The sequence below is a fragment of the Stigmatopora nigra genome, chromosome 2 (genome assembly GCF_051989575.1).
Source record: "Stigmatopora nigra isolate UIUO_SnigA chromosome 2, RoL_Snig_1.1, whole genome shotgun sequence".
Classification (NCBI taxonomy): domain Eukaryota; kingdom Metazoa; phylum Chordata; class Actinopteri; order Syngnathiformes; family Syngnathidae; genus Stigmatopora; species Stigmatopora nigra.
In genome coordinates this window covers 1842160-1869592 of record NC_135509.1, presented here as the reverse complement: position 1 = coordinate 1869592, position 27433 = coordinate 1842160, and the positions used below count along the sequence as shown (strand labels likewise).

The 27433-nt window shown below is 40.4% G+C and overlaps 2 protein-coding genes and 1 long non-coding RNA gene across 8 annotated transcripts; 1 reads left to right on the top strand and 2 right to left on the bottom strand.

The window, feature by feature from the left end:
* Positions 1–239: 239 nt before the first annotated feature.
* nkain2 (sodium/potassium transporting ATPase interacting 2) lies at positions 240–23106 on the bottom strand. Its single transcript, XM_077744782.1, has 12 exons — positions 23056–23106; positions 20901–21056; positions 19526–19629; positions 17477–17593; positions 17172–17363; positions 16792–16959; positions 9692–9829; positions 9543–9623; positions 5850–6050; positions 5030–5090; positions 2561–2642; positions 240–1308 (listed from the first exon to the last, which is right to left on the bottom strand). The coding sequence occupies exons 6-12, from the start codon at positions 16843–16845 to the stop codon at positions 1299–1301; spliced, it is 627 nt and encodes a 208-aa protein (XP_077600908.1). The 5' UTR covers positions 16846–16959; positions 17172–17363; positions 17477–17593; positions 19526–19629; positions 20901–21056; positions 23056–23106; the 3' UTR covers positions 240–1298.
* On the top strand, positions 19690–25571 carry LOC144215703 (triadin-like). Of its 5 annotated transcripts, none has more exons than XM_077744816.1 (6): positions 19690–19977; positions 22939–23013; positions 24006–24165; positions 24697–24747; positions 25171–25329; positions 25441–25571. In XM_077744816.1, the coding sequence occupies exons 2-6, from the start codon at positions 22975–22977 to the stop codon at positions 25461–25463; spliced, it is 432 nt and encodes a 143-aa protein (XP_077600942.1). In that variant the 5' UTR covers positions 19690–19977; positions 22939–22974; the 3' UTR covers positions 25464–25571. The 5 variants fall into 5 exon arrangements, with proteins under 5 accessions (XP_077600942.1, XP_077600926.1, XP_077600951.1 ...); XM_077744800.1 differs by having other exon boundaries at positions 19692–19977; positions 23985–24165; XM_077744808.1 differs by lacking the exon at positions 19690–19977 and adding an exon at positions 22703–22868.
* LOC144215728 (uncharacterized) lies at positions 24042–26875 on the bottom strand. 2 transcript variants are annotated; one of them, XR_013330485.1, is made up of 7 exons: positions 26048–26875; positions 25713–25780; positions 25158–25272; positions 24652–24804; positions 24450–24498; positions 24304–24370; positions 24042–24189 (listed from the first exon to the last, which is right to left on the bottom strand). It is a non-coding gene; the product is annotated as an uncharacterized LOC144215728 (long non-coding RNA). The 2 variants fall into 2 exon arrangements; XR_013330486.1 differs by lacking the exons at positions 25713–25780; positions 26048–26875 and adding an exon at positions 25407–25541.
* Between the last annotated feature and the right edge of the window lie 558 nt (positions 26876–27433).

Below are 27433 nucleotides of genomic sequence, written 5' to 3'. Positions count from 1 at the left end.
CAAAACTCAAGTTGATTCTGCAATTTGTGACCCCAAACTCCATGAATGTGCTTGTTTACGTCCATAAAAGTTCTATTTACTCTTTCAAAGTCCAAAAAAAGTCATCTGCAGCTTAGTCAAATTTTGAGTGATTCCAATTCATCTTCATTTTCTTTTAAAACTAGTCAAAATAGACAAATTCACCTCCATTATTGATGTGCATCGCCTTCCACTTTCACCCATTAAGACACGAGGGCCACTTGTCCACGACATCATACATTATTAGTCAACTAGAAAAAAAACATACACGTTATTTAAAAAACATCTACAAGTTCAAGTCACATTTTATATTTTTTCCCCCTCACTCCCCAACTACTGGTAGAAAAACAAGAAAGTTCACATTGGGGACGGTTGGCCTCGTGGCGGAGTAGCTAATGGTGGATGCTAACGTGTGGCTAACACGCTAACGGCTCATGCAAACACATCTATGTTCTCGAGTCCTTTGGAGAGGAGAGCAGTCTTTAAAGCCTTCGCCTAGAAGAGTCGTGAGTGGTAAACAAGGAAAGTTTGAGCCAAAATGTCCGACAAGGAGGGGAAATTTGACTTTTTCCAATTTTTAAGCAAAATAAGGACATGTTTACATTTTTTGGGGGCGTGTGTGATTGCAGTGGGCATTTGTAGATTAAATTATATTCAAATTATTCTGCCAATATTATCTGCAAAACCAGTGAAGTTAAAAAAAACATTAGAGTAGGGCAATTTGGTTTAAAAAAGTTAATAAATAAAAAAACTGTGGATAGCCAATTTGTCACCGTTTTAAATGAGCTCATTTTCCAGGCAGCGTGATTGTCATTCATTTGTCGGACCTTTGGAAGATGTCACAATTCCGGATGGATGAACGCTGGCGTCCATCTTGGCTACTTTGGCGCAACTCGTTGATGGAAGACTAATTCATTCTCCGTCAAGACTCTTCCTCCGCACGCACGCAAAAAGTTCTTTGCTGGGAATGTAAACATTAAAAAGTCACATTTTTCTACAGTCAGATTCCAAAGGATTGCCAAAATTGAAGGGGGGAGAAAAAAATGGAGGTCTGACATTCCTTAGTTGGTCGTCATCTTGTTGTTAAAAAGTCTGTCAGGCACTGGAAAAAAGTTCCCCAAAAAGTCAAGCGGTTCTTGGGCCAACTCACAAAAACACAAGACGGTTAAAAATCCCAATTGGAGGCCAGTCGTTTCCGTGCCTTGTAGTTACCGACTCCTACCGCCAGAAGTCAGTGATGAGACGTGGATGTCAATTAAGCACTAAGGCAGATTCTCCCTTTATTTTGACCTGCAATTATATAAAAAGATCAGATTTAAATCGGTTGTGCAGAATATATATTGTCATTGACGATAATAGATGGGAGAAACTTAAGTTTGAGTAATTTATTAAAGGGACAGTACATATTAATGAACATTATTGGCAAGGTTGCACTATTGAAGTAAAATTAGTATACTTACCTTGATAGGAATGATATATATGGATGGGGTCTGTATTTTGGGAGGTTTTATTAATGTTTATGGATTTTATAAATACCCTAAATATAAATAGGGGGTAAAAGATGACTATAGTTACAAATTCTATATTTAAATAAAGTTAACATAGAGCTATGGTAGCTGAAAAAACATTTTACAATCCCATAATGTGTACTATTAACTAATAAATATAAAATAGGAATTCTAGCGGAAAACATGACCAAAAATTAGTAATATTTGTTTGCCTTAGTGCAGTACTTGCAATTTTTAGGAGATTTTGCTAAGATTTTGTCTATATTTGCTTAGGATGCCATACATTTCTCCCGGTAGTAATTGTAGTAAAATGTGTGTATATGTGTGTGTGTGTGTGTGTGTGTGTGTGTGTGTTTGTGGAATATATTTCCTGTGGGAGCACAAGAATTTATTGGTCCCTCTGGCCAAAGCCAATAAAGACTAAAGTGAAAGGACAAACAGCTGGGGGAACAATGATAGCATATTGATGATGTTTGTGTAAGTGTGTGTGTGTTTTTGTGGGAGTGTGTGTGTGTGCCACTGTAAGTGTTATTAGTGAGTTGCAGCCATTATGGGGAAGGGGCTTGATGATTTATAAAGCGTGTTATGGCCTCCACCGGGGAACGTAAAAGCACGCCATGGCTCGTTATTGCCTTTCTTTTACGTTCTGTCCTGCGCTTTTTTGTCTGTTTTTTTGATGTTCTTTATTTGATGTGCTGATTTTAATTGAGTTTTTTTTTAAATGGTTAATTTGAGTTTGAAGATGGAGTAAGGTTGTGTAAAAGAAGTAGGTCTAATAATTAAAGGAATGATCAAATGAAAAGACTGTTTTGAAAGATGAGTCATGGTTAAATGTGTTTTTGAACGATGTTATTTGTCAAGATGACCCAGATAGATTGGAATATTTAATTTTTAAGAGCAGATGCCATTTTTTTAACTAAACTGAATATCATTATGAATGGAAAATGTGACTTTTAATGAATGGAATTGAAAAAACAAGAGCCTACCTTTGGAAATGACCTATGACCTTACGTTATTGTACACATGGTACTTACATGTACATGGGCTGTAGTTGAAGGTGGGATGCCTTCTGGGGTCCTTGGTAGCCGTACGAGTCAAATCCGCCTATAAAATCAACTGCAAAAGAAAACAAATATGTCCGTTAATCATAATTTAATAACATATCACTCATGAGCAGCTACTAGTGGCTATCAAGGTCTATTACAAGGGTGTCAGACTGTGAGCGCTAACACGCTAACGCTATCTTGGGCATTCTCCTCTCCGCAAATTGGCCCAATCTGCATTTCCGCCACGATTCAAACGTCAACAATTTGCGTCTTCCCGTCGCCATTTTTTTCTCCCCGCCCCAAATGATCCGGATCGATGCTAATCTCCCGACGCGTCGGCTCGATAACGCGCGGGCCGACGGTAATGGCGGGCAATTCGCCGGAAAGGGGCCCCCGGGCGAGGGGAGCTAATGCTCGCCCGGGGCCTTGGCTAACATTGGCAGTTGCTGAGAAAGCTAATTAGCCCGATGATGATGATGATTGGGCGCTCGCCTTGGCTTTGCTCCGACACTTTCTAATCAAGTCCGCCACGGGAGCGCCGTTGGGGAGCGCTTGACTGGGGCGTGAGTCAGCGGGAATAACGATCCGGGAGGGGGCGGGATTTGTGATCTGAGGAATTATAATTCTTCTTTATTATTCACTCGGATTGGTCACATTAATATAAACTGTGGTAGTGCAAAGAAGGGGGAAACGCATCTAAATAATTATGATCTTTATGTAAATAATCTCAATTTGGTGTGATAGACAACTGGTGTTAAAGTGGCGGTTGGGGGGCCAAATCTGGCCCGCCGCATCATTTTATGCGGCCCGAAAAAGTAAAATATTTTTGTTTTAGGATCAAATTAAAAGGAAGAGTATAGATGTATATTACATTCCCTGATTTTTCCCTTTTTAAATAAATAGTCATTTTTTAATCAATTTTTAAGGTCAAAAATAATTTTGTAAAAGCTTATCATACATATAAAAAGATTTTTGGTTCTCTACTAAATATTGAACATAATCTAAAAAAATGTTTCCTTTTGAAATAAAAAAAAAACAAATATTAGATGTGTTCCCTTACTAAAAAGATTCAAATAAACAGTTTTTATCTATTAAAAGATGAATATTTAAGGCTTTTAATCCAGTTCTTTTAATCCATTTATAAAAAAAATCTAAATATTATATCTAAAATGGTCCGGCCCACATGAAATCAAGTTGATATTATTGCGGCCCGCAAACCAACAGTTTGACACCCTTTCTCCTCCAAATAAAATCCAAATGAGTGAATCCATTTTGTTTGAGGCACAAGCGAGTCAGTCGCACACAACGTAATCCCCCCGAGCAAGTTTGATTGACACATCTATTAGCTTGAAGGCTTATCACAGAGCAAATTACTGTAACATGGTGAAAAAGGACTTTTAACACTCCAATTCCTTGACAGAAATCACTTTAAATTCCTTTTTTTTTTGTTTCACCAGAACAACGTAGCCAAGCGGGGATGTCGTCGCGTATAAAGCGCTTTGACGACTTTCTTGTAACTTTCCATGTTGGGACTGCGGATGAATTTCATGGCCCGTGAACACAAAATTAATTGCTAAAGATTTTAACTTGAGCTGCCGCGGCGCTACGAGGCCAGATAAGGAAGCTTGTTTTGCTAATCCGTCGCGCTAGTTTGGGCTATCTCTTTACTTTCCCTTCGCCGGGGGCCACAAAAAATCTCCCATTCAAGTAAAGGGCAACACCGCAGGACATCAATTATTCACACGCGTGGAATGAAGTGCTTTTTCTTTGGGTTTGTAAAGTTTGGCAAAGTTTGTTTATAACCCACAGAAACTTTAGGGCAGTTAATAACGCCTGTACAAAATTTCATTGTTTTAAATAGTATTACATTGAAATTAAAATAGGAATTTGGAGTTTTGTTCAATATGAAAAAAGCCCAGTAGGAGCAAAGCAACCCCAAACATTAGACCAGCTTTCTTAATGTTATTTTTTTATTTATGTTGACATTAGACTTTTCATATTTTATGAAGGGAGGTTTAAAAAAGTAAATAAAGTATCTATAACAGGGGTGTCAGACTTGGATTGGTTGGGAGGCCGCTTTAATGTCAACTTGATTTCACATTTTAGATCTAATATTTAGATTTTTATTTTAATAAATGGATTAAAAGAACTGGATTAAAATCCCTGAATATTCAGTTTTTTATAGATCTAAAACAATGTTTATTTTAACTTTTTTTAAATCTATTTTTAGATTTTACTAAATGATTTTTGAACTAAAAACAGAAAAAATTGATAAAAAAATTACAATTTTTGATTAAAAGGGGGGAAAATCATTACATGTAATATACATCTATACTCTTCATATTAATTTGATCCTAAAACAGAAGCATCCCCAAAAACTAGCCCATCTTAATGTATTTTTTTCATTCTACAAAATCACTTTAAAATGTGTTAGTGTGTATATTAGCGGGTACTCACAGCTGTCCTCCTCCTCCGAGATGAGTTTGACCACATAGCAGGCATAAATGAAGCCCGCCAACTGCACGTTGAAGCGTCCAGGGACGGAAAAACCAAGAAAAAAACAAGCACATTAATATCCTGTTAATATTCTGACCACTCAAGTATTCCATTCGGATGTTGCCGCATGTAAACACAATATCCTGTGGTTGAAAAAAACAACAAATGGCCGCTTTGTTTATATTGAAGGAGACCCAAGTGAGATGGATTGTTACACTCTAACGTCTTCTTGTTAATGTTCTTCGACATAGCAAAAATGGAAAATGTCTTTTAATAAATTCTGACAGTTTTTTTTTGTTCCTAGACAAAGCTAACAAAAGAGAAACAGGTTATTACTTATTCATCAAATCTAGGATTAGCGCAGTAGAGCAGAGCGGCGGCGGAGTGACACTGTTCTTTCGCCTTCCTTGATCTCGGAATAACAAGACAAAAATCTGCTCTTTTGACCTTGGCTGAAAGTGAATACAATTAAATAAAAGACTAAACTCTCCCAGTTCAAATGAATGGGACATTTAGCACCGCTAACTATAGCCAGTCATTCCATTGCTATATAATACATTAAGCTAGTTTCAGTTCTCCTAAAACAAAACAAAAACATCCCCAATTGTGACTTACCTTTTTCCTCTCACTTCATGATTGTATTATAGTTCCTACATGATAAACTTTGAATATTTTAATTGACAAATCCTAGCCACTGTGTAATTTTATTTAGCCTAACAACTTTACATACTATTAACAGACATTTTGTGTATGTGTGTGTGTGTGTGTGTGTGTTGCTTACAGCCAAAAGTATCTGGAGTGAAGAGTGAGCCACTTCCACAAACTGAAAATCCATCAGGCATCCAGCTATGGAAATGTATCGGTGGTCCTCGGGGGCCCAAGACGGAGGAGGACTAACGGGGGTCACCCTACACCCGGGTCCGTTCTCCATCCACCAGGAGCGATGCATGGAGAGGTTGAAGGTGAGGACCAGGTCCGAGTCCTGGGAAAAGACACAGAAAAAAAAGAAAGTAAGGTTTTGATGCGTTTCTGTTAAAGTAGAACGAAAAAAATCCAAAGAAAGTGAGGCTGTGGGTAAAAATAAAGGAATAAATGGCAAGATGGAGAATTCCAGTGGGAGTACACGCGTGGGATGTTGAGATAAGACAACAGCTGGCTTCAAAATCTACAACCAGAATATACACAAATGCAATAATGATGCTTTTTTAAAGCAAAACGGATGGCATACAAATAGTAGATTTGAAAGAGTCTACTGGAAGGTGGCTGGGATTCCTTGATTAAAACCTGAGATGACACAAGTGAGGAGTTTGAGTGGAGGGTGGCGCCCCATCCTTGCCAAAATGCTGATTTACACCGCTAATGTTCAAACCTAATTAATTTATACGGCGCTTTCTTTGGCTCCTTTTTGGGTCTCTTTCTATTCTGGTGTAATGAGTTAATGCCTCATTAGCGGCAAGCTCTGATTAATAGTGTCGCCCCTTGTTGTGTTCGTCTTTGTAAAAAAAAATCTCCGTGAAATTCCGCCTATTTCCCAGCGTCCCTAAACGCAACATGGAGATCTCTAACTCCATCATTTACTATTATTAATCGATTATATTTTATTATTTAAAAGCATCCAATTCAATATTGGGGAATTCCAGAATGTCTATTTACTAAAAAATAAATACTAAAATTTATTTATTTATTTAACTATGAGTTTTAAGTGATATTTTTTTTAACAAAAATTGAAAAACTGACATTTTTTTTTGGTGAGCTATACACCGACTTCCCGCAGACTCAATTAGTTTGACGCCTTGTCCGTCGCCAGCCCACCTGGGATGTTTGAAAAGGGGCCGCAATTTGCCACGTGACGGTCACGGTCACCTTATTGACTTCATCTCCGCTTGGACGCCCACTCACACACAAACAAAAGAAAAGCCCCGCCCCCTCCTCTCTCGCAATTTGATGGAAGAGAGGTGCTGGAGGCATCACGGGTTAAGGTCTCATCCGGGCGACGCTCCCCGGGGAAATCAGAGCCCAAACAACGTAGGGAGATGCGGCGTGACTGATGATATTTGCCGCAAAATAGCACAAGCGCAGATGGAAATACTTTGTTAAATAGACTGAAAGATGGAGGGAGCTATTAAACAGCATGAAAAAATAGGTTATGACAAAATAACTTGAATTTCTTATTAACTGGTTTAAGTGTCTTAATAAAATTCAAAAAATATATCCCAGACTATATTGTATATTATAGTATTACAAGATCCACAATTATCTTAAACACTATAAAATGTAAACAGAAATATTTAACATTCCCAAACATAACTAGAATAAGAAATGATAACATGCTAAAAACAACCTAAAAAATGTGAATTCCTTAAACACTACAAAACAATTAACATAAAAATCCCACTATTTAATCATATAAAAGTCCTATCTTCTAACTTTATAAATCTAACATTTAAAAAAGCCCAAACATTAAGCTCATATTAAATTTTTGAAAAAATCAGAGGTTAAATCGTCTACTTTTTACAGTGTTCCCCACCACCCCTTACACAAAAAGCCATTCTAAACGATTTTCCACTATAAAAAATGCCCCCAGTCAATCAGTACCGGCACGTCAACATGAAAAACGCTAATTCACGGCGGCGCCTGAAATTGTACAGTAAGCATGCATAATATCTTAAATGGCTCGGCTGCCACCAGAACGAGTTGACAGCGTAAAAACGCCGTGGGATTCTGCGCTTTTCCACCGACGCCTTTATTTACGTTTTACCCGCTTAATTAAATCAGCCGCTTGCATAATGCGAGCGGCGGCGATATAAACGTTACACAACCAATAGCGAAGGCCCATTTTCTTCCAACCTTCTCTTTCTTGCCTTTGTCTTCTCACCACATCTCAAGCTCCTCTCGTTTTATTTTTTTTTCCTTTTGTGACTCACGACTGAAGACTCATCGGCGCCACCTACGCCCACGCACGTTTTCACGCTTGCCGGCTAGCACGGGTGTCAAACTCGCGTCGGTTGGCGGGCCAAATTAATGTCAACTCCGACTCGTGTGGGATGGGTTATTTTATTTTTAAAGCTGAAAAAGTTAGCTCGGAAAAACTAGCATATCAAATGAATTGGACGGCTATTGTTATCATTAGCTAGCAATGAGTTCTTTTTTTGCCCCCCTACTATCATTTTAGTGTACTTTAAGGGTCATAATGGTTATTTTCTTACTGCAAAACAGAATAAAAATATTTTTTTAGTTACAAATTTGTCTTATATGCGAGAAAAAGCAACCCTCCGACACAGCCCAGAAAATGAGTGACAGCTGAGTACAGCATGTGTCACCCAGGAGGTGGCCGCATCTATTATATCACCCCGCCACGGACGAGTGACACTTTGTGAGTGTGTGTATATGTGTGTGTGTGTGTGTGTGTGATAATGTGCATATGCTACTTGCTCCACAGGCTCCTCTCCAAATGTGCCTCGGGGGTGCCGAAGAAAAATGGCCAATCACAGGCGGCTATTTTTACAAGTAGAAAAAAAATAGACGTTGTATAAAATAGTGGTAGTTAGAAGATATTGATTGACTGGTTTTAGCTGGAGAATTTTCAAAGAGGGCCACAAAAATGCTAGTGTTATTTTTGCCTGCTTCAAAATAGATTGTAAATAAATATATTTTACAAAAAAAATGGGAGACATTTGTATTCCTGAAGCTATTCCAAGTGGAATATCAATCCGATGCTACTTGATTGCAAAAGCAGGTTGTGGCCCTCTCGGCTCAATAACAATCATTTCCATTGAAAGATGGCGTCTATTCATTCCTGCAATCAAGTTCAATCAAGGCTGATTTCTTGTGTTTACGCAAGCGCTGATTGGGCCTAATTAATTGCCCCAGTAGATCATCTTTGATTCCAATCGGCTCATTTTACCGCAGATGAATTGTAAATATTGTCAACGCTCACAAAGGCCGGAAAGTCAGAGTCAAGCGCCGCCATCCCATAACCGGTCTTATTGTCTGCTTTCAAAACAAATTCCCTCATTATTTTTTTTAACCCCACCTAAAATGACGGAATAACACATTTCTAATGAACTCATTGGCGGCTATTAATGGCGATGGACGTCCAATCCATTTGACATGAATTAAAAAAAAAAAGAGTTATGATTGTCTAATTAACCAAATTTTTAATCTCTAATTTTTAAACCCCACCTAAAATGGCTAAATAACATGTTTTCAATGAACTCATTGCCGGCTTTTAATAGCGATAGATGTCCAATCCAGTTGATATGAATTGAAAAAATAATATATATATCTTATTAAGAATTAATACGGTCTAATTAATCTATTTTAATCTCACTTACCTTCTGAAAAGGACCCGCAATTGTACTAAACCATCTCTTATTGAGGCCTCTCTATCCCAGTTAAAATAAAGTAAATTAATCTCCATCGACTATATCGCAATACCGTATTTTTACATTAAAAAAAGGACATGAAAGCTTACCTTGGACAGCTCGCCGACCTCCAGATAAAAACAGATGATGAAAACATTCCAAGTCATCCAGATGACCAACCAAGCTGCATACTGTAAACAAGAAGAATAGTGTTAGACTCAAATTGAACTGGTTGTGTACAAATGTTACAAAAACCTACCCCGGTAACATAGCGTGGTCTAAATTGAACAGTTCCAAACAATCCCAAAATGACCACAATAATGTGCAAGAAGTTGGTCAGAATTGGCGCCCATTGGTAGCCCAGGAAATCGACGATCTGCCGCTCTAAAACGCTCACCTAACAAAAAAAAAAAACAAATGAGAAAAAACATTATTAGTGCCATTGAATTACAAAATTGAATCGTCATTTTACGGTCTGCTTGCATTTTCATTTTCTGGCGGCGCCAGAATCCAAAATCATGGCGGCCTAACTAACACTCACACCACATGAACAAATGCAGAGAGGCGCACTAATGACTTTAATGCACAACATAACATTTGGTGTGTGTGTGTACGTCAGAATCGCTTGGCGTTACTTGCGCTTGACGGCGCCTCCTCTAGTCACACACACACAATTACACACATATACACACTGGGCTCAGCTGGCTTTCTTTGTGCATCAGCTCCATATCATTATGCAAAAGAGAGACAAAAAAAGTCAGTCTTCCCATTGACAGTTATTTAGTGGTGCAATGGTTCAGTTTCCCTCACAAACATGAAGTCAGGACCCCCCCAGAGACGGGGGATGTATCCCAGCAATAATAAAAGGGGCCAGCTGTGAAGCGAAAGCGCAACTAATACGCAATTCAGACGTAATCAATCAGTTCTAGTGGAAAATCTTGCTTTACTTGAGATGGAGGAAAAAAATAGGTTGTTAAATGGAAACAATGCTGTGTGATAATAGTGAGTTAGCTTGTATGCTAGCAATGAGTGTTCATTTTTAGCCTACATTAGCTTAGAGCACAAAAACAATATAAATATTAGATCTAAAATGGCTATTGCTAGCCAATGCTACTATAGTAGTTAAATCCCAATGAACAGTACATACAATTGAAGGCAGTGTACTCCATGGAACATGATTTTTTTTCCCTCTCCATTCCTCCTTGTGCAGAAATGTGTGTTTTTATGTGGAAAAAAACCCACTTTGGAGAAGAGCGTGCTGAGAGATTGACAGCACAAAAGAAGCATCTGATGAAAGGGGCAGTTAAGAGAGGAAACAAGAAGAACCAAAACGCGGCTCCCAAAACGCCATTTCCGTACCTTTCACGGCCAAACACAGCAAAATATCAAAGAAAAATTCATATCAGCTCATCCGGCAAAGCATCTGCGCATTTTGACGCGACTATTAGAAGAAGACGATGTACAAAAAGAGAGGAGTGTGAACACTTGCTCTTTCACGTCTGTCATTTTTTTCCAACTATCACTACTGCATATTTAATACGCACCCATTTCCCTTTGTTCTTAACTATCAGCTGCTGTCACGGCACCCTCCTGCGTGCATCTTACTCCTAAGACTGGTCGCAAAAGTAACTTGGTTACTGACTACAAATCTGTGACAATTGGGAAGGTTAACATGGAATAATGACACTTTCAGCACCATGGACAGTGAAAAAAAATTCTTAATGTAAAAAAGATTAAAAAATTTACTTTGTGCTGCACAACAACAAAAACACTGGTTTCTGCGACCTTTCAAAAAAAATGCCAATCAAGTTGCAAGTAAAAGCATAAAAAATGGTGGTGAAGAGGACAATAAGCAAAAAAAAATGGACATTTTTCGTGTCCAAAACGTCGTTGGCCCGTCCGTTCGATGGTGGTAAAGTTTAGTGGCTTCATAAAACACAGGCGGCTTACTGTTAAGTTAATTAAGGGCGGCCGCCTGCCATTTTGCCCGCGGTGCCTGGCTGCATGCGGCAAAGACCATCTTCCTATCGATTGGGCTTAGCGCAACAATCAATTCATCTCTATTGCTAGCTATTAGGAAGCATTTGTGGCTAGTTAAGGTGGAGAGGAAACAACACGTGAAGAAGTCCTAGGAAAAAAATGCCATTGAATAAGAATAAGCAGCAGTTTAAAGACTCGACATCCAACTGTCAGTTACTTCAGTTCAATATGGGTACCTTGGAAAAAAATAATGTCAAATTTGGTCCACATTTTAGGAAGATAGGTCTGGAGGGATGTTTTAAAAATGTCCACAAATCTGGAAAGCAATCAAAAGAGGCTTTTTTTTTTTTAAAGTTAAGGCTTGAAAAGGCAAAGCAAGTTCCAAATCTTGAATCAGAGAAGCTCTGGAGATCTGCTAGCTGTTGACGTCTTTCTACAAAGTTGATCAAAACAAATTCCAAATGGAATGTTTTGGTCTGACATTGGCCAGACCAGACCATGAATAATTAATATTCCACTCAAACTATTCACAAGATTATTTACTATTTAAAAATCAGCATTTCTACAATGATCTAGTCAACAATAAACCCATTTATTGATCCATTATCACCAAAAAAATCTATTCTGGTTAAAAAATATACATATTTGTAACCAATATAAGTGGTTAAGTAATCCCTTCTCGCTTTCTCATCAACTGACTAAGGATCAATTTAATATCTTCCCACGAATTAACAAGTGATTAATATTCCGCCCGAAACATTTCTTTATGTAAACGTGACATTTAAATGTCAGAATGGCCTGGGATAATCAGCTTGGTATTTCAACGCGACTTTTTTTCAGACTGTGACCGTTGTCCACTGCTGTCTTTATTTAATATTTTTTGGGTATTTCGCTTTTAATTTTTACAGACGAGGCTGCTGTCATTTATTTATTTTTTTAAGTGGAGTTTGCGTCGAGAGACGATGAAAATGGGCTTGTTATAAAAAAAAAAAAAAGGTATTCTGGACATTCCGCTAATAATTAAAAGTAGAAAGGCAAAAAGTACCAGTCGGAAGAGTTTGAAGTATTTCCGAACAAAGCCGAGGTTATTAAAAATGTCCATTTTGCGGGGAGTATTAGTGTCAACGGATGTCAGCCGCGGGACAAGCATCGGCGCCCCGGCATACATCCTTGACACGGCGAATGGCGAGATGTCAGTCAAGGTTCCGGTTGAATGATTTCTGCTTTAAAAAACAACAACTATCAATTGATGGCAACCAAAACTTAAAATTTGACTAATAATCAAAGAGAAAAACTTCCTATTCATTCCTACTCTATATTTACAATAAAATACTTCAATTTTTCAACAAGAAGGCCACAAGATCTAAACATTTCCGAGTGGTGCGTTCAAGTACACTAGGAATTTTGTCAATTCCTATTAAAACATCCCTTTCAAAGACAGTCAATGAGCTCACAAGTAAGCCAACCCACCCGAGTTTCGGACTACGTCGCCTAACCATTTATCTCCGGCACCCCGCGGCTTACACGATCAAACCTGCGAATATTTCATGGCCGTGCGTATCCAACAGAGATTTCTCCCCCCCCCCCCCCTCCAGCCTCCCTTTTATCACCACCGAGCATCTCTCTTCATTTTCTCTGCCATCTTTTCCCTTTTCTTTGATTTTCCATTCGCCTTCCATCATTTTGTCTCTTCCACTTTCTATTTATATCTTTTTTTATTCCCTCTCTCTCTCTTTCTCTCTCCTGGCCGCCATTATCTCTCCCTCCTCGCTTCTCTCCTCCTAATCGGTTTACGCGGCACTATGCGGCATCGCCCGCCCGGCAAAAAAATAAATAAATAAAAAATGCGTATCTACGCAAACAAGCCGGGCCCCGTAAATGAATCATAGCTTCTTTTTTTTTTTTCTCTCCCTTCATTGACTCTTATGTATCTTAATGGACAATCTAAGCCGCGGTTGCTTTTATGAGGGAATTGTTTGTGTGTGTCATACTCGGAAGAGGAGGGTTAACTACTTTGTGATGAATAGCGGGTATTAGGAGATACTAGCGGCGTACCCGGGGGCTCTACGATACAGAAACGATGTAATGGCGTGGCGTATTATTTGGGTAGGATTCTGAAAAGTAAGAGTATGGGTTATTTAGAGTGTAAACGACACCAGACAAGATCACAGATGGACGCCCAGCGGGTTAAGAAACATCAAGGCGGCGCTAATGTGACACCAAAGACTGGTAGGAAGAGCTAGATTTGACTCTCGATGATGATTGGTCGGAGAAAATGGAGTGTGGTTAGGACAATTTTAAGCAATTTTACTTGAGATGAACACATTAACGACTTGGATGTGTTAACTAGCGCTCATAATTGTTACGACATTTACAAGTTAATCTATCCAATCCACAAATTTAGGGCCCATTTAAACCATATTAGACAAAAATTTTGATTAACCAGCTAAAAAAAACTATTTTTTTTGTTCCTTGACAGCACTACCATCATAAATCTATTTATTTACTTTAATAATTTCTTAAGCAAGGCACTAAAAGTGTCCAAATCTGGCAATAGCAAACCCACCTATCCATTTAACAAAACCCAAAGACTAGCTAGTACTATTCCGCCTATTGCGCAATCTACGTTAGGCTTTCTAAGTAGTCCCGAGATCAATACGTGAAGGTTCATCCTAGGCGGACGCCATCTAGGCCGATTGAGCGAGCCTCGCCCGCGTGACGGGGAAGCATCATCAGTCAGCGCTAAAGGCTTTTTCCGCTAGGCCCCTTTGGACGCGTTCCAACTGTTGGCAACACGTTTTCCATTTCCCCCCATTGGCCGCCTTCCAGATCTTAATGTATTGACTGGAAGTAGTAAAGAAGGAATTACGGGCCGTTTGGACGGCAGATAGAGCGGGATTGCTTGGACAGGTGACGTTTAGTCGACATTTTTACTTTTGCATTAGTTCCCATTGGAAAGGAAGATTGGAAATAGGCATTGGAATTTGGACATAAAAGATAAAGCTAAGTCTTTTTTTAAAAAATCCCTTTTTGAAGATGACGTTTGTTACATTTTTTTGTTCTTGGGTCTGTTTGACATGACATTAAACTGGTTTTGACTGGGACAAGCTGATTATTTTATAAATATATATAGATAGGATGGTAGCGCTGTTAAAGAAAGCAAAAAAATGCTAATAATTGTAACCTGGAATGAATTCATCTTAAGTTATCTTACCTTAAAAAAGGCCCTTAAACGTCATGGATTGGAGGTCAATGGCGTCTGTTAATTTAATATATATGACGGTGGTAGTGCTGTCAAGGGAAAGAAATATTATGATCTGTCATTAATTAATCAAATTCAATTCCCTTCAGCTAAATGAAGTAATTTTAGAAAAATACATTTACCGATTTCCATCCAATAGTCATCAAAATGCTCATCTTCACCTTCTACACCTAGTTATTAAAAATATGACAACAGTGACAATACATTTTAGTTGACAAAGAAAATCTGCAAAAGGACTATTTCTCATAAATCCAAATGTGCCTGCCATTTTCCATACGCGTATTCCCTCCAATGCCTACAACTGTTAAATAATTCATTTGCTCCCTACGCATTGAAAATGTCACTAGAATTTCTCCATCCACTTCCACTGTGACACGTCTCAATTAGCATTAGCATTAGCTAGACAACCTAATGAAAGCTACTCGTATAACTCTTAGCTACTTTACTAAACTCCCTCAAGACGTTCTCAAAGCCAGAACCTATACAAATCCATATTTCCGCTCAATTACGTTAAGAGGATGTCAAACAGCGGGTGGGATTTTACCACTTGAGTATTTCAGGGGGCCCAGATTTTTTTTTTTTAAAAAGCCGGCGGGATTGCGTGGTCTTAAACGCTCGCAAGTGAAGCGAGCTAACGGCTAACTGCGGCGCCCGCGGTGCTTAAGTGTTTCTAAACTGGCGGCGACGCTAATGGACTTATCAGCGGGCTTGGCTATTACCACGGTTAACAGAGCAAAACATGTTGTTGACGGCGCCGGCGCATTAGTTCCGGCGCATTAGACGCAAATAAGCGTTGCGTTTCTCTCGCTGCTGCAGTCTCCGCCCACATTTGCGTACGCAGTCGGCTAGCGTGCTACTGTTTAACGCTGAAAAAAATGAATACAACACATTTTCATAGTGACTGACGAGACAATGGGATTTCTGTTAAGTCTCCATTTGACATTTGAGTAGTATTTGTGCTAATCATGCTAAGACGCCCACACGTGATCCCCATGCGTTTAAAATGGTAGACAATGTCGTCGCCCAAGTTCCCACACTGGGGTTTATTCCGTTTTATAACGGGGAATATGGGATTGCAAGCTTAGGATTTGCCTGGAGCTGCAGCTTTTTTATTTTATTCTAAATTTTTCTTTCCCGCAGACTAGCCCGAAGCAAAAGCTCAAAGGTTTTACGGCTTCTTCTGATGTACTACTTCAAAACATCAGGTATGGCGTTGGGAGAATACTACGTTACGGTGAATTAAGTCAGATTCAAGACGGATTTTAAAAAGGTAAAAGGCCGGGTTTAATGGTCAAGTTCGCTGAACTAAAAGAATTTGGATAGATTGCATTGCGAGCCCACACCAGGTTTAACGACAAAAATGAAAAAACGCGGCTGATAATCGCTTAAAGAAGATACAATTCAACATCAATAGATAAAAGCCCCTAAAATGTCCATAATGAGACCAATTTTAAAAGGTAACACTAATAAATCCGACATCTAGCTTTGAAGCAATTGATTTAGCACTGTCCACAAAATACTACTATTTTTTTTTTTTAAGCGCATAGGCAGCATCTTTAAACTAAATCCCTTGTTGACATTTCTTCTAACGTTTTCTCCATTCCAATAACCCAACGAGAATGACTGGTGTTCTCAAACATCCCCTCGTGTTTGCACACAAACTCACCTCCATCCTTCCATCGCCCCCCTCGTCTCCCCCTCCTCCCTCCCACCGTCTCGCCTGGCATGGCTTCCCGCCCACCGCCGCCGCCACAGATGGCGACGAAACTCAGACGCAAAACAGAAGGCGGCGGCGGGAGTGGTCTCCCGTGACCAAACGTGGCGTCCCATCTTCCCCGTCCACCGATCCGCGTCTCTATCGTCTCTCAAATGGCGGCCATCCGTCACCCCCGTCCGCACGCAGCGACCCTTAAAGCGTATCTTCCCCTTATTTCCCGCTTGTTTACACACCTATTAACCTCGGGGACGCGACCCCCTTGGTCACATGACCGTCCACGCCCAGTGACAAATGACTGCCTGTTCGCCTTTTGACAAAAAAGCCTTTTTTAGGTCTCCGTATTGATCCGAGTCATCTAAGGGGCCCTTTTTGAGAAATCAATAGTAATCATAAGACTTACCAGCTGCATTCCACAGACGAAGGCCAAGGTACACCTGCCGCTGCAGCACCCCATGGCGTTCCCGGATTGTCAGCCTCTCATTCGAAAGTCCGCCTCTTTTGGGGTCGTCGGGTTGAATGCGGGTGTTCTTCGGGTATGGCCGGGGGAGTCCAGGTCTCGGGTGCGAATCTAGTCCGAGAAAGAAGATTAAGAACGTGCCATTTTCATCATTGATTCATTTTTTGGGGTTTTTTAAGAAGTCAAACGTTATGTTCCAGAGTTGACAATGTAGGGGGTCATCTTGGAGGAAAAATTTCAAAAAAGTTTGTAAAATGTGCTCCAATAATCTGGTTAATAATCCCACACTAGTGTAAAATATGGTTATAAAAGTGTCCGCTCACTGGGAAGTGGGGATCCTTCCCAAAGGCGATGTTGTTTCCAAACCCGAGTCAGCGTCCGCTTGACGTCCTCGTCCTCCTCCCCTGGCAGCCTCGCCTCTTCGGGGGGATCATTTCGCCTGGGATTCGCCGCCGCCTCCGCGCGTTGTCGCCGCCGCACAGGTGCTCCTCGGCAGTGACGATGGGTCCAGAGTGCTTAATAGAAAAAGACACAGTGTTTTACAAAATGTCCACAAAGGTGATGTTTCAGTCCCCGGACAAAAAAAAAAGACGTCTTGATGTGAGCGAGCGGCCCTCCACGGACGGACCTTGCAGACAATGAGGACCAAGATGGACCAGCCGAGCGGGAAGAGCACCGCGAGGAGAGTCGCTCGCCTGCTCGTTGTCAAGTTGGCGCCTGTGTGGCAGGACACTTCCAGCTGGAGCTTTCAAAGTAAAAGACAGAGAAGTCATCACTATGATTAGTCCCTTTACATTGGTTACTATGGTGGGGTTATTATAAAAATTGATTAAAAAAGGGATGTTTGGATATTAAAATGATAATGTGTGATGTTAATGGGTCTATTATAAAAGGGGTGTTTTAACAATAATGATAAATGTGTTTCAAATATGGCAATTCAAAAACGCAATGCATTTTAATGGAAGTGTGCTATTATTAACAATACTTACAATTTAAGATTTGATAGATTAATAATGCTTAAATGTCATAAAATTATGAATCTATTTGAAGTGACAACTACCATTTTGAGAAGCATAATTGAGAAACGTTCATTTTTTTTTTACCTTTCAAGTGCTATATTATTTCATCATTTAGTCTTATTTTGAAGGCAAGGGCACTTGATTCCTTCCCTGCTTGAAGTGGCTGATTCTCCTCAGCGGGACTCTTTTCATTGGCCGGGATTGGATTTTTGGCCATGTTGGGTGCGCAGCTGCTGCTGAAATTGGCCTTCCACCATTCGCTGAACCACCCCACGTCCCCCCCCTGGCCCCCCTCCCTATCAGCGGGAACCCTCGCCCATCATCAATTGGCCCTAATTTCTCATTTGCTTCATTAACGTGGCTTTTCTGCTAACTAGCTATTGATGTTGAATCCTTAATGGAGGGTGCTTAATGAATTTCATATCCTATACTCAAATTGCTCAACAGCCATCAATTATGCCACTCTGGAAAGTGAGAGAGAGAGATTATCTCGCTTCTGCCGCGTTCAAATTTCTGGATGGCGGTCAATCGAAACTCAAAAACAACATTTAACGGTAAATAACGCAAATGTGATGCTAACCCTGGAGGTTTTCGCTCATTACACTTGTATTTTTGTCTTATTAAGCATCATTTAGCTTTGTAATGGTGTCCGTATTTAGCCTTACTAACTGGCACGGTTAATAAATGTCGTCGTCGTCGACGAGGCTATCGGCGCTTTCCCCCCCGCCGCCATCAATCTTTGTCGGCGTCCACCCCTCGCGCTCACGCACAAAGAGACACACTCGCCGCACAGGGTGCAAGGGGAGTTTAATTATGCCGCTAATCTTGATTGACAGCGGCGTACATAAAGGCGGATTCCCACAGGCTATGTGTCAAAGAGACCGCCTTCCCAAACTAAGCTATTTATAGACATATTGCCATTTCTGTCCCCCCCAAAAACTACTTCTACTCTGTAATATTCTAAATGGATTAGACGCCTATCCCCCTTAAAAGGCCCCAAAATTGGCCATTCTCCAAAAAAAAGATCCAAAATAAATCTACAAATACATTTTGTGTCGACTCACCACATTTTAAGCACAACATTGATCAGTGGAGTCATGTCTTTCAATTACGGCCCTTTTTTTTGTATTCAAGAAGCGAACAAGACGTGCTTTGGCATCTTCCCATGGCTCTCTGGGCGCCTTATCTAAATTCCGTCCTCAATTTCAGCAGGTGTAAACACTAGATCTTCCACTTGAGCACCTCGCGCGCATATTGCAAATTCACGGCAGGCTATTTCCTAGGCTGGATCGCTGTCAAGATAGGACAACAAAGTGTCGTGAAACCCGTCAGAGTGGCAGCAGAGGGTCTGAAAACGCGTGGTGGTGGTGGGCTGCCGAGGGCTGACATCTGCTCTAGGCTGATAAAGTCGTAAAGTAGCGCCCGCTATCTGGGAGATTTAAACCGAACGGTGCTTCTTTGTCACTTTCCTTCGCCGTCAATGTCAAAAAACGGGATGTTTTTTCGGGTGCCTTGTTTAGTAATGAACTGCAAGTTTGACTTAAGCTAACTTTAAGATTTTATCTTCCATTGACGACAATATTTTTATCCTGCTAGTCTCTAATTGACAGGTAAGATTTATCTTTCGCGTCAAAAAATAAATGAAACTTTGTACTTACCAATCAGAGAAGAATGAAGCCGCCTTTGGCGTAAAGCTTTGTTCCGGAGGGAAATGTGATGATGGATGGGCATAAAGTCATTTTCTGCCATTTTCTGCCATTTCCTAATGTCACAAAACACAGACAACAACAGCATGAAAAGTCAGAGTAACCGTTTCAACATGCTTTCTTTGGCTAAAACAATTATCCCTTTCAAACCTAATTCACTTTTATTAATGGTCTTTGGTTTGACAAAAGCCTTTTATGGTAATAAATGGCTTGCCAGCGAGCGCCTGTGCGTGATGGTGCCCGGAGGCGGAGTCACGAGTGCCATTAGAGCGGGATATTGGCGCAGTCGCTCACGGCGGGCGGCTTGGTGGCGTTCACTCCATTTGTCATTTTTATCAAGAGGCCAGTCAAAATGGAATTCAAATCAAGAGGCAATTTCACCAGGCGCCATTGGCTTCAAGCAGGTAGGTCTTCCTGTCTAATTGTGCAAAGGACAGAAAACTAAATTTTTTGTTACTAATACATATTAAATATGTTCACAACTGCCAATACAAATGTCATTTTTGACCCCAAAACTACAAAACTGCATTTTTCTGCAACTACAAGTCAACAAATATAACAATTTACAGTTTATTTTCCTCATCTATCCACACCCGTTTATCACAATGAGTAAACAGGCTAAAACTAAAGCCCTAATATGCCTATTTTCCAGTCCTATCAAGATAAAGATCTTTCATTAATGAGGTCAACCTTGTGGTGTAAAAATGTTCCCCAAAATGATCATCAATCAGAGAAGGCTCCCACAAAAGCGCTACGGGTCATCGTTAAGGCTAACCAGTTCGTCAGGTTAATTTCCAATCACATGCTGTCCTTCCATCTGTCCTAGTTTGCCTATGCCAAGATTTTGTGTGTGTGTGTGTGTCTTGTACTAGCTTGCATCAACACGCAGCATGTTTTGGCAAACCGTCATTTTCTGGCTCCCATAAAATGGCCAACCTTCCAACTAAATAAGGATTAGAGACAGCCAAACCTCAGATTTCTTGCTTATTGGACTGTCTTCAAGAGAAGGCTTTTGCGACGGTTTATTTATTTTTATTTTTTGGTGTCAGTCGTTAAAATATGAATAAGTAAGGAGGGGGATTAAGTCAAGTCATATTGACAGTCGAGTCAAGCTAAAAAAAAAGTGGGCGTTAAATACTGCACTGATCGGAAATAATGCCAAATAAAGTCAGTGTTTTTGGGTTAGGGCTTTTGGTTGGTTAGATTTACATATTAATCGAATTTAATCTCATTGAGAAATGTATTGAATTTGAGGGATTGACTCTTTTAAGGTCTAGATGACCTGCAAAAAAAAACCCAAACACAATCTACCCTTTGAATGACTTACCCGACCGACTGGACGTAGGTAGGTTGTCCTTGAAGCCAGTGCACTCAATGAGGAGATCATCTTCAAAAGCCAGAGTTTCCCAGCATCCTCCAGTGTGGGAGGCGACCTTTAGCCAGCCGCCAATCCACTCGGATGGAGAACATTATTGAGCCTTGCCTGTGGAAAAAGTGATAAAAATAAATATAAGGTGAACACTATAATGTGGCTGTCAATAATTTGGTCAAAAATGTAGTCACCCAAGTAAATGTTGCAAAAAATAAAATCAATAAACTGTCCAATGTTGGGTCAGTTGTGTTTAAATGGAGGAAAATTAGAGTTACATTCAGTTTTTTGAAATTGATTTGAAATTTTATTACAAGACATTCATATATTTAGTCAAATTATGATATGTAGAGCACTATTTTTTACCCACCTGAAAAACTACTTCCATTTTTGAACCATTATTCCCTAAAATCCAAGTTAAACTGCTCTTTTATGAACAATAATTCCCCTTAATACATGATATGCCATCACTTGACATCTGTGTATTAACTACTAACGAACTACTATTAACTCCCTTTATCCCAAGTACTTTTTTGTAGGCGTCCCACAGATGAAAACCTCCATTCGCCAGCGGGCGCGTTGATTGCTCTTGATTTCATCAGCTGAATTTCATCCGGAGACGCCACCCCCGAGCGCGCCTCTATTTTGCGCCGAGACAATCATCAAAAAAACGTTGGAGCCGTTTGATTGAGGCAAACGTGTCCTCAAGCGTTTGCACTTTGTGGGGGATGATAGGTCAAATCGTTTTTTTTCTTCTTCTTCTTCGGATTGGTCGCTGGGAATGAAATAGACCGGCGAGAACACTCCGAAATAGCGTGGGAGTGGACTTGTGCTGACCTTGATTACTGCACTGGGTGATCACTAGTCACTTAACAGGTAGTTTGGGGTATTGACTAAAGAAAATACTGAGATAAAAATTCCACTGGCATATTTTTTACAAGGTTGAATTGTTATTTTTTGAAGGAATCTTGATATTTTTTACAGCGTTCAATATGCTAGCAAAGAAAAGAGACACAATGCTGTAGAATGCCATTGATTTCTACATTGCTGAATGAGATCATCCTTCAAACCTTCACCATTAATGGCCGCTACGCTAATAAGGAATGGACCAATAGGAGGGAAGAGATAGACATAGTGAGTTTGAATAGATTTGTCAGCATGGAGGACTAGTAGTCTAGTGGTCAACAATGTTATGACAAGCGAACCTAAACATTTTTGGGGCATTTTTGTTGATTTTTGAAGCATATTTGAAAAAGCAAAAACACAAAGACTCCTGAAACTTTTCTGACCAACTAAATACGCACTTGAAAATCTCTATACTCGTAGCCCCGCCTCTTTCGGAGCACCCTACATTCCGAGCCCAGTCCGGCGGCGCTAACTCTGGCAGCTGTCCGGACCTGCTAAATATAGCCAATAGGGTTCTAGGCCTCTCGGGGCAAAAAAAAAAAAATGGAGGTCAGGTTATGGACTTGAAGTGCAAAAAGGGCCATAAACTTTCTTGCATAAAACTCTTGATGGTGATAGTAGAGATCTGTGTCAATGGGGAGGAGCTTGATTGATGAAGGAGGAGCTTGATTCAGTCCATATGAATTGGCGCAGGTAGATAGTCAAAAATGTTTAAAAAAATGTCCCTTTTTTTAAAGCACTTTTCTTATCTTTGTCCTTCCCAACTTTATCTTTGCCCTCTTTTTGCTTGGCTGCCGTCTTCTTTTTAATCTCTATTTTGGACCTCAGAGAAGGGGGAGTCAAAAGGGGAGGGAGGGGGTGAGTTGACTGAAAGGGTGACCCTTCTTTTTGACTTGCTCGGTGTCCCGCTGCAAAGTGGAGCTAACTACTTCGGACTGGCAACTTTCTGGGCCTGGAAAAAGTTTTTGTAAAAAACCACGGTGGCGACGGTGTTGGAGCTTGAAAGCGGCTTTTCTCGGGGTTTTTATCTGCCGCAGTCTTTTCTTTCCTTCCGGATTTAATGACTTGACTTACATGCTGGTTTCTATAGTAACAGCGCGCGCCGACGGAGCCTTTCAAGCCAGCGATGGTTATCGCCGAACGCCAAGTGAGCTCCAAATCTAAGGTAAGCTTAAATAATGACCAGGAAATTTGATGGTGAACTGACCTTGGCTATCTTGGGTCGTGCTTCTGAAGTTTTGAACGCCAACTTGACGGAATTTAAGCCTGTTAAACACAGAAAGAAATAAACATGAATTAATCAGAGTTAATTGACATTGACAATAAACACCATCAACAAAAATAAATGCTAATTTCAGACATAGCAAACACATGCTAATGGTTAGAAATAGCTCATCCAACAGAGCAGCTGATTGGTTAGCGTCATTTGCAATACAAAAAGAGGGTTAAATGTAGTTTGACAGCAACGTTAGCACGGCGGATAGCCTTTTTGGTTCCAATCCGTCATGACGCCGCGACTCCCTCACCTGCGGCCGCTCGATAAGGTTGGCCTGTCGCAGTGCCGTTAAATCAATGTGCTGCTTTTATAGCAAACACACTCCTACGCATAGACAAGCCACATCGCTGTGCAAACATGTTAAATTGATGTGGAGGTTTGGTATCAATGCAGCAACATGAAAGGTCAACTTGATGGCTAAATACTCCTTTTTTTGATGCTCAACCTCAAGCTATTTTTTTTTGTGTGCGGAACTTTGGGGCACAGATGTCAAAGTGGCGGTCCGGGGGCCAAATGTGGCCCGCAGTATCATTTTGTGCGGCCCGGCAAAGTAAATCAGGAGTGCTGACTTTCTGTTTTAGGATAAAATTAAAATGAAGAGTATAGATCTATATTAAATTTCCTGATTTTCCTCCTTTTAAATCAATAATTGTCCTTTTTTTAAAGCCATTTTTTGTGTTTTTAGTTCAAAAATATTTATGTAAAATCTAAAAATACATTAAAAAGCTTAAACAAACATTGTTTTAGATCTATAAAAAACGGAATATTCAGGGCTTTTAATCCATTTATAAAATACAAAAATCTCAATATTAAGATTACTTTTGACCAAATCAAGGCGCCATTTTGTCATTCTGTTAAAGCCGACTCAACTCGTATCTCAGCCGCCTTCCCCTCCGAGGCTCAGCGGCAAAACAATTTGGGATGACGTGATACTGACCTTCAGTTCGCCCATGGCGTGGCTTCTGGTGGCGGCGTTGGTCATCACCTGGACGGCGGTGGCAGTCGTCCTCTTCGATCTGCTGGACTACAAGACGCTGGCGGGTATGGAAATCCTTCTTTGTGCTTCTGAAAAAGGTTTAGAATGCGTCAATCCCATTTTGTTTGTTTTCATGTCATTTTGATAATGATATTTCATCAGAACATTTCCATCACTTGCCATTGTCCACTCCCTAAACTCACATGTCCTCTCCTCCTCTTCCTTGCCACCCTTCGCCATCCATCCATCCATCCATCGCCCGCCATCCACCTGCAAAGAGTACACATCATACTGTGACGATCCCGTGTGTTTATCACCTGGTAAATAAAGACACCCTCATTTTGACTACCTTTGCTTGCTAGCACGTCCAAGTCATCAACTTCTACTTTTCCTCCTCCCTGTGAACGCATGAATTTTGCATCCTATTGATATTTCACCTCACTAAACCGTCTACTAAAAGGTTTTGACGCGTGGTGGAATAAAAGCGTCTCTGGGCTCTCCTCCAGTGATTGCGCTTTCATCCTGAATACGTTGTGTGAAGGGAGGCCTACCTTTTTCTTCTTCTTCTTTGTTCTTATTTCCCTTCTGGCCCTCAGGTCTTCCGCCTCCCGCCGCCATCGCCAAGCGAGGTTTTCGGGCCGGCAGAGGCAAGTAGACAAAAACAAGGTTTCTTTTATCTGTGGTTTTGTTACATCTAGACACTCCTTGAGGAAACAAAAGAAGAACAATCGCTGTCAGTGCCTTCCAGTTGAAATCAATAGAAGTTAAAGCACTCTTGCTTAGCTTAGAAAAGCTAGCTCGAGTAATAGCGGGTCATATTTTGGACACAAATACTTCCATACTACCAGAAAAGTCTAAATAATGAATGAGAATTAGTCTAGCTACATATTATATTATTATTAGCAGTCTAGTAGCATGCTATCCAACTCGCTGAGCCTACTTGTGATGTCACAACCAGAATGGGCGGTCCCCAGTCAAATGACTTGAAAATGTTGTAATGAAACAGGGCTAACATAGCATTGATTTAATCAGAAAAATAATAAAGTATGCATCTTACCTTGGCTTTTCAGGTGGCGTCCGTCCAATCAAGTCGTCCCTCCCACCGCCGCCATCGCAAGAAAGCACCGACTGGCTAGAACTGATGTGGACGTTGGCCGCAAGCCTGGTGGCGCCTGACGAAGAAGAAGAGGAATCGGAAGGTATTCATCAGATAACCCAAACTTTCACATGTAAGAGCCAATCTCCACTATTAACCATTTTAAAACCCTCATTTGACATTGGCTAACATGGCGTGTTTAACACTTACTGGAATTGAGCTTCATTTTTTTGGGGCCTTTCAGCTTTGCAATCGGAGGAGTTTTAAAACTGGAAAAATTGTACCTTGAAGGATGTCAACATAAGGATGGACGCCATATTTAATTTTGTCTGTTTTCAGAAAAATGACAGAATAAAATTGAAGCGTACCAAACTATTATTTTTGTTAGCATATTTGTTTTCAAATTATTTTTAGGTCTTCAAAAATGTTGCTTTTGTCTTGGGGTAGTTTTTAGTAATTTAATAGCACATAATTATGCATAGTGTCTGGGGAATATTAAAAATAATAACCAAATACCTATTAGCTGCAATGGATGACATCATTAGCCGGGATCCCGTGTTTCCATATTTCCCCAGATTGTTGTGCTGTTTAAAAAATAAAAAAAAGATAAAGAATTAGCTATGGTTTAATTAAAATGAACGTCAGGCGCTTCTGGGAATTTGTTAGCAGCGGCATAACGTTATTATGGGAAATGATATGACATCATGGCTAAGGGGACTGCGCGCAATAGGCCCAAATGGTCCTGAAATTATGCAGCGGGGAAGAATTAATAATTCATAAATGGGTAAAAGAGCTTCAAACTTCTAAATGGTGTTTTTAATAAACGGGATGTAATTTCAACCATGACTCACCTCATCCATACTTTAAGGAAATGTTCTCTTCTCTATACGACCTACAATGTATTCATGGCGGAAGCATTAGCATTGCTAGTAGCAATATTTTCACATTTTAACAAAACAGTTATTGCCTTTAAAATGCATTTAACAAAACAAACACATGTTTAGCTTGTGAACCTTTGAGTGAAAGTATCTGGAGTGCGAGTTTATTCATTCCTATTCAAAATCCCCATCAAAATACATCAAAAGTACATATTACAAGCAAAAACTGCATGACTTTGAGTAGAGGTCCGCTGTCATAAGGCCTATTTATTCTTCAATCACAATTCTAAACGGATTCTCGCGGGCGGGAATGGAGGTGCTAAGGCGCCCCCCGCGCAACGGCGGCCGCTAACCTCTGGGCTCCCGAAAGCTAAACACCATGAATAATGGAAAGGAGCTCCCCCATGGCCCGAGGGGCCGGCTTTTCACCGTAATTTGTTACTTTCATTTATTTACACAACCGGGCCAAAGCCGCCTCCGGGCGAGGTGCGTTGGGGGGGTCAAACGGCAAAGTATAAAACAATGGTTATATTCCCAGTGGAAAACGCCCGTGACTTGGCGTGTTGGTCATCTGTGCTTTGATGAGCGACGACGGCTAATTGGCGACGGGCGAGTGAAAGGTCGTGGGTTTATTCAAAGGTAGCGCCATCTGTTGCAGTCATTAGCGGCGCGGTTTGACATTTTGCAGAGCGGCTAATTTGCTACTAGCTGGGACCGTGTGTTAATTGCGGCAGTGAGAATTTTCTTAAGGATTGACAGTGGCAGGTTATAGTTTTGTCAAACTAGGGATGTCTCCATGTCATACCATATTTTCTCGCATATAAGGAGGATTTCATGCTAAAGAATGATGACTGAAAACCCTAATGAACTTTTATTTTGACTATGAATGAAATTCAAGAACAAAAACTTACCTGCGCTTACCTTTGTGCAGGCAATCCAGCAATCAATTTATACAATATTTCAGAAGTACCTAAATTGTGAACCAGGGGGTCGTCTTATAAGAGATCAATTGTAAAATTCAACTGTTTCATAGCAATTTTAAGGCAACAAAATAGAGTACTTTTTGAATTTTTGAAACTTTATTGTAAAAGTAAGGCAGGAAAACAGCATGGCTATGAAAGAGAAAATTGGAAAGAGACAAGAATGCAGTGGTGCACTCCTAAATCGAAAAGCGCAGGATAGCATGACACGTGGTGACCAGAATAACAGGATATTGGCAGAGTATAAAACCCAGCTTGGGGTATGCAAATGTTGAGCCGACACATGGCGAGTGATCCACAAAGCAAACGTAGCGGCTGGCCTTTCCCTTTAAGAGGCTTGCCTCCTGCCGGGCTGCCGAGTCGACCAATGTACGCGCAG